Below are 6,451 nucleotides of genomic sequence, written 5' to 3'. Positions count from 1 at the left end.
AAAGGCTATTTGTTGATAAATAAAATGGAATTTAACGTGCAATCAAAATGTGTGAATATGTACCTAACTTCTTAACTTTTTGGCTTTAAGGTCAGACGACACGTTCCTCAATATTAGATAACTTTTTCCAGGAATTTGTTAATGGTTTACTACTACTTTGACAAGCTTTCTTGCAAAAAATTAGGGTACCTGACCAGGCATTTCTGCAAAATACTAGTCTATGCAATTTCCTTTATAATCTTCTTGAAAATACACTTGAATTGCTGATATAAAATAAATACATCTACAGCACAGCAAAATTCACTAAATTAGAACTATATCTCCGCCGGGGCGGGGCTTTGAACTCACGACCTCTAGAACCTATACGCTTTTGGCAGAGAACGGCCACGGTTCTAACCACTCGACCATGTACACATATAACCAAATTCAAGTAAATTTTGATCATTTTTAAAGTAATTATAAAATTAATATTTTTATTGGAACTCTTTATTACAAGGAGATACAAAAAAGATTCTCGAGGAACGTGTCGTCTGACCTTAAGCTAAAATACGTGTTAATCATTATTCTGCGATAAAGAAAGGATTAACTTAGAAATTTTTCTTGACGATGTTAGATTGAAATTGCAAATTTTGAGATAGAATAAATTTGTCTTTCAATGTACCGTTAACGTCTTCCACAGGTTGGACGTACCTAGCAGGCTATGTTCTTGGATTCTCCGTCTATGCCTCCAATACCACGGATAGATCACAGGGAACGGTGTGTTTCAAGGACGAGAACTTCACAATAAACACATTACCTCCTGTCTTTACAACAAATTGTTTTGTTCATGGACAATATGTCATCTACTACAACGAGAGACTACCTGGAGTTGTCTACCCTGAAAATTATGAAAGTTTCGTAGGGACTAACCTCTGTGAAGTAGAGGTGTATGGTTAGTGTTCTTTATAATTTTAACAACCTTTGAAAAATGTTTTAATATTTTTCATATTTGGTCACATATCTACTAAACATAAAACAATAAACCAGTGTGTAGACCCTGTGGATTAAGTCAGTAATAAGACAAAGTGTTGACCATTTAAATGAATCTTTCGAATTATGTTCAATCGTTTTAGTGTCTATTTTTTTGCTTGGAAGAGTTTGCTTTCTCCCCCTCTTCCCTGGAAATATGTTAAGATGTCATGCTTAGCAATTCTAATATCGATCTGAATTATTAAAAATATGCAGAAAGATAACTTTTGCTTTTTAATCCGTTTAAAGATGACTGAAAGACAGGAATGAAATATTCAGAAACATTTTATTTAGCATTAAATTAACTAAATTCTCTTCTTGTAAGGGTCATGGCTGTTACATTTATGTTAGGGTAAGGTTAAAGTGGCGAGATAGACTAACTGAACAGATCGCACCATTAACATTTGTAAGTTAGTTTATATGATTTTTTTTTATATTTTCGTAGTCGGTAGGTTGGGTTATTTGGTGTGTGTATTTTTTCCATAAATACCCTGTATTGTAATACTTAATATAGGGAGGCCAAAAAGTGTTTTGCATAGTTTAATACATGGCTGACGACAGTATCTGTATCATATCAGACAATTCATGACTCTGAGGTCAGATATCTTCAATATGAGAGACAGAGTTGTGTCATGTTGTGGATAGGCATTGGTTTTTTTAGCATCAAATTATTATGGGGATGTCTGTATTTATATTACACATAAATCACAAATGTGCCTTGGTTTTTAATATGTTATACTACTACTAGCCAAGAAAATGAAAAAAAAAATGTTGCAATATACTTTTAACTCATGCTTAATTATACTGTTCTCAAGTTACATGATCTTTTTAATGTCATTATGTAAACCTATAGTTAACCATACCCGATGTTGTCAAGTACATGGATGCTTTTTCTTAAACAATTGTCCAAACTGTTGTCCTTATTGTCAATAAATTGAAACATTATCTATTAAATGACTATTTTAAATGGTAAACTTACTAACAGTCATAAAGAATCACAGTTGAACCCATTGATCCTCTCTTGTTGTCTCAAAAGTCACAAAGTCACATAAAATTTCCTTACACTTCTTTTTTTTTTTACAAATTCAGAGATATACTCCTATACTAACTATAAATATAAACAAATTGCATGATACTCAGTTGAAATGTATGACTACTGCAAGAAATATAATTTAAATAAATTAGCATTAGTTCAAACGTTGTCCAGCAACATAGCTTCAGGGGTCAAATTCTTTTGCTCTAAATGTTAAAATATGTTTCTGATTGATTTGGAAAATGCTTCGAAAACGTTCATGGATACAATTAAATACAGTCACGTAAATGAACGCCTTGTGTATCCTATTTTATTAAGAATATTTTAAATGTAATGAAAACAAAAAATATGTAATTAATAACATTTGATATACAGGATGTCCAGCAACAGGGTTTTACGGATCTAAGTGCTCCATTTTCTGTCCTGATGTCAACTGTCAGTACTGTCACATAGAGACGGGCACCTGTCAGGGATGTAAACCTGGGTACCGAGGCCATCACTGTGAATTAGGTAAGACAAGCTAAAGATCCATTTTTTTCTTTATCTGTTGATAATTTCTCGGGTAAGTTAAGGCAACTACGAGTTTAATAACCTTCGATATTATGATCAATTAAAACATTGTCTATTTTTATGCCGAGTATTAATATCAAGTGGATGTGTTTGCAATGATATTATTTGTCTACTTCAGATGCAAGTCATAGTATCACGTGACAGTTAAAAATAGATCACTTTTTTACCTTAATAAAAAATCAAAAAGTGTAAAACTACATCGAAGTTCATTTGTATGTATTATACAATAATTCGATCGGCAATTTGTTCATGTTTATTATTATTACTGCTAGAATCCTATCGTTAATCGCATAAAATAAATATTGTCATTATTTATTGGAAACCCCGTCGACTTCTTCAGTTTCATTTAAAATAATACGTATATCTTATTTACAACAACGAAGCACAGGATTCTAGCAGCACATTTCAAGTAGTTTAGGTAATATGCTTTTGATATTTGCCAAATGCAACATTAATATTATTTGGGGTAGAGTTACACTTTAACCTTTTTTGTACACGCTGACAGAGGAATGATCGTCAAGCCACATAAATGTATATCTGCTTACCTTACATGTATAACACTCGCTAATAAAACAAAATATCCATCCCCATATTATCCTGATTATATCCAAACTGACATTCATCTAAATCTTTTCTATCAGTATGAAATCAGTCTGATTTCGGCATTGTTTACATGCGTTCCGATGATTTGTCTCTAGACATTGATCTTCTCTAAAACACATGCATGTGACGTCATCAATGATAATTATACGTAATACAGAGAAACCGAAGATATATTCAGTTAGAAGAGTATCTAGTGACATCTTTACGCCGGTAGTTTTTATAATTAAAACCAGGCCCCGGGGCCATAAAACTTAGCTAGCTCAGATCTGAGACCGAAAAAAAAATCTCAGAAATTGATCTCAACTTAGTTCGTCTCACTTAGAGTGTGCCATAAAGGAAGTTTAAGCTCACTTAAGAAAGTCTAATTTGAGACAAAAAGTGAGATCTAAACTTAGCAGGATATCAAGTGAATTGTGGATGATCTTTGTTTGACACATGGCAGTGCCACGCCCACTATATTGCGCAATAAAAATATATGCACAAAAAAAATATGAAAATAAATTTTATAAATGTAACTATTATTCAGTGTTATCTTTTCCTAGTTCGTATGCATATTGTTAAGTCATTTTACGTTAATTGACGTCATCAGCGTCAATCAACGTAGCAGCCGATATGGGTGAACGGGAAATTGATTATCTCATAAGCAAAAACGTCGAAAAAACGATGAACCAGGTTCAAAACGAGCCATACTGGACTCCGTTGGAGAGGAAAGTTCTCTCTGCAGAAGTTTGCAAAAGAATTGAAGTCATTGACGGAAAGTTCAAAGGGACGAGTAGCGGCAAGGCCGAGAAAAACCGAGCCTGGCTTGAAGTAACGGACGTTGTTAATGCGTAAGTCGCTTAATTATTTTTAAACATGTTGAAAATAAAATGTTATAATCACAATAATTATTTTCAAAATAATTTTCTCATATGCATATTCTATTGGTTCAGCAGCTCGGTGCAATCGTGAATATAACAAGATCAGCTTTTCAGTGAATGTGTCGTATAAAAAAAATAGTTGGGTATACGGAAGAGTTAAAATCTATATTCATAAATGCAAAGCAACTCTTCCATATCATTTTGTCAACACAGTCTGGCGAATAATAAAAAGTCCTTCACCTAAAAAAAGACTCATGAACTCCCTAGTTAGGAACTATTTATAGAGACTCAGACTGTTTACATTTTACGTCATAGCTATAGTCTGTCCCAAGATATTTATGCTGCATATTTGAACGATTTTTAATAAAAATACACATACCTGTGACTGAAGTGCAATTAAAATCGATGAAAGGAAAATTCCCAAGATAACTTCATTCACACATTATCATTTTTCCCTCGTAAAAATTCACAGGAACAAAAACAGATTTCCTACGGAGATTTATAATGGGGAATGTTGACATCTTTTCTCCATTCGGAAATACTCGGGACACCTCGCGCAATTTTTCAACGTTATCATCCGGGCGTCTTCATCTCCTTAGCAATGGAAAAACCTCGTAGACTTTTTATTTTTAGCCGTGTACTGATACCCGACAAGCTAGAGGGGGCGTTTTAAAGGGGAAATCTTGGGATTTTTTTATACTATTGAATGAACATCGTCTGAACCAAGAGGTATTTATAAATATTGAATAATTTAAGAAAATATGCGGCAAAAATATCTTGGGACAGACTATAGTAACAAATGTGGGTGTCGCGTCATTTCGACCACACAGATATTCGGCGAGGATGCACATTTCATTCTGGAATGAATACTACTGATAGTTTCCTTTAAATAAAACACACAAAAAAGGATAATTCAATTACAATTTAAAGCATTCATTGTCACCATTAACTAATAAAACTTATTTTGTCTCCTTTTTCTTTATATAGAAAGGGAACAGTCAAAAAGAGAACAGTCAAGCAAGTTAAGAAGCAATGGTCAAATATGAAGCAGCGAGGTAACATACATAATCACTTTTTTAATTCTGAAGAGATTTTTCAAAATTGATATATCATGTGCATTTGCATGAATCATTGTATCTACAGTAAATCATTTCATTTTTTAAGCCCAAAACAATCAACAGTCAAACAAAATATCCAGGGACAGGTGGTGGACCAAAGCCCCCGTCTCCCTCCCCCATGGATGAGGCCATGTTGACCTTCCTAGCAGGAAAGCCCTCAATGGATGGAATAGTTGGGGGTTTGGAAACGGCTTGTACAGCTACAGGTAAGTAATTAAACATCATCTTATCTAGAATGTTTTCAATTGAATTATTTTCATTATTAAGGTCTTCCGTTTCCAACGGAAGACCTTATTGTTATTCTTCGGATTCTTTTTCTTCTTCTTCTTCTTTTTTTTTCTTACGGTTTTTTGTGCACGCGATATCTCAAAAACGGATCAACCGATTTGCACGAAATTTTTAGATCTTACTAACTATGTTGTGAACCTTATCGGAAAATTTTTTGGTTGATGACGTCATTTCCGTGTTTGAGATATTGGCCTTTTAATGATTTTTAGGGGGTTGGTTTGTCCAAGAGTGTTCTCCTAAACTACAAAAGATATCGATTTCAAAATTTCAGGGATGATAGACAAAAGATTGCTTCTCTGAACAAACTCATTCATATTTTCCTAGCACAAGAAACGCCGGCGCTCGGTAGGGCTCGAAAATTTAGATAACAAAAGCTTTGTAATTTTGCTTGGTTTTCTTAGATTATCTCTTTTCTCGTAAATATTTTGTTAAGACATGTAGAAGAAAAAAGATTTATATTTACAAGATCTTTTGTTTGACATCAAGAAAAAGGGACTGGCCCCTAAAATTAGGGACCTAGAACCCTTTAAAATTTTCACTGTATAACTCAAAAGCGGTTAAGATTTCGATATAGCTGTCGCTGCAAAAGTTGTTCATTATGATCTAATTAATGTCATAACAATAATATTTTGTTCGGGTATTGCGTAATATAAGTGTAAAAAGCTAGACTTGTTACCATGTATTTGTGTTTTATTTGGCAAATAAACGGGGTATTAGTGCGTATAACTGACATAAAGGATACCAGTTTATATTACGGGAATGGTTAGAACATTTTATTTATTTTCTGGTGAAACACATTATGGATAAAAGAACTTCTTCTACGCAATGCATTTGAGTCGCATTTAAAATCTAGCTGGATTCCGAGCTGTGTATGTGAACAATTACGTATCTGATCCCTTGCCCGCGGCCGAGGAAATAGGTCACGGCTGGACTAGCGAGCGGTCTACCGTTATCCGATACACAAAATTTAC

General features: G+C 33.7%; 2 protein-coding genes across 2 annotated transcripts in view; both read left to right on the top strand.

The window, feature by feature from the left end:
- Positions 1-688: 688 nt before the first annotated feature.
- The window catches only part of LOC136270148 (multiple epidermal growth factor-like domains protein 10), a 42,947-nt gene continuing 37,184 nt past the window's right edge, over positions 689-6,451 (top strand). Inside the window, exons 1-2 of the mRNA XM_066066815.1 lie at positions 689-931; positions 2,417-2,551. The gene's annotated coding sequence lies outside the window, so the exon portion shown is untranslated. The remainder of the gene's footprint in view (positions 932-2,416; positions 2,552-6,451) is intronic.
- LOC105320616 (uncharacterized) lies at positions 3,538-5,393 on the top strand. Its single transcript, XM_066079114.1, has 3 exons — positions 3,538-4,044; positions 5,062-5,129; positions 5,239-5,393. The coding sequence occupies exons 1-3, from the start codon at positions 3,827-3,829 to the stop codon at positions 5,316-5,318; spliced, it is 366 nt and encodes a 121-aa protein (XP_065935186.1). The 5' UTR covers positions 3,538-3,826; the 3' UTR covers positions 5,319-5,393.

This window comes from Magallana gigas, chromosome 1 (genome assembly GCF_963853765.1).
Source record: "Magallana gigas chromosome 1, xbMagGiga1.1, whole genome shotgun sequence".
Lineage (NCBI taxonomy): Eukaryota > Metazoa > Mollusca > Bivalvia > Ostreida > Ostreidae > Magallana > Magallana gigas.
Note: the sequence above shows the minus strand (reverse complement) of the source record. Positions and strands in the feature narration are given on the sequence as shown.

Bases quoted from the DNA above. Each gene is read 5' to 3' on its own strand.
- LOC105320616 (XM_066079114.1), top strand. From the start codon at position 3,827: ATGGGTGAACGGGAAATTGATTATCTCATAAGCAAAAACGTCGAAAAA. The intron at 4,045-5,061 runs GTAAGTCGCTTA...TTCTTTATATAG, and splicing joins GTAACGGACGTTGTTAATGC to AAAGGGAACAGTCAAAAAGA. The intron at 5,130-5,238 runs GTAACATACATA...TCATTTTTTAAG, and splicing joins GTCAAATATGAAGCAGCGAG to CCCAAAACAATCAACAGTCA.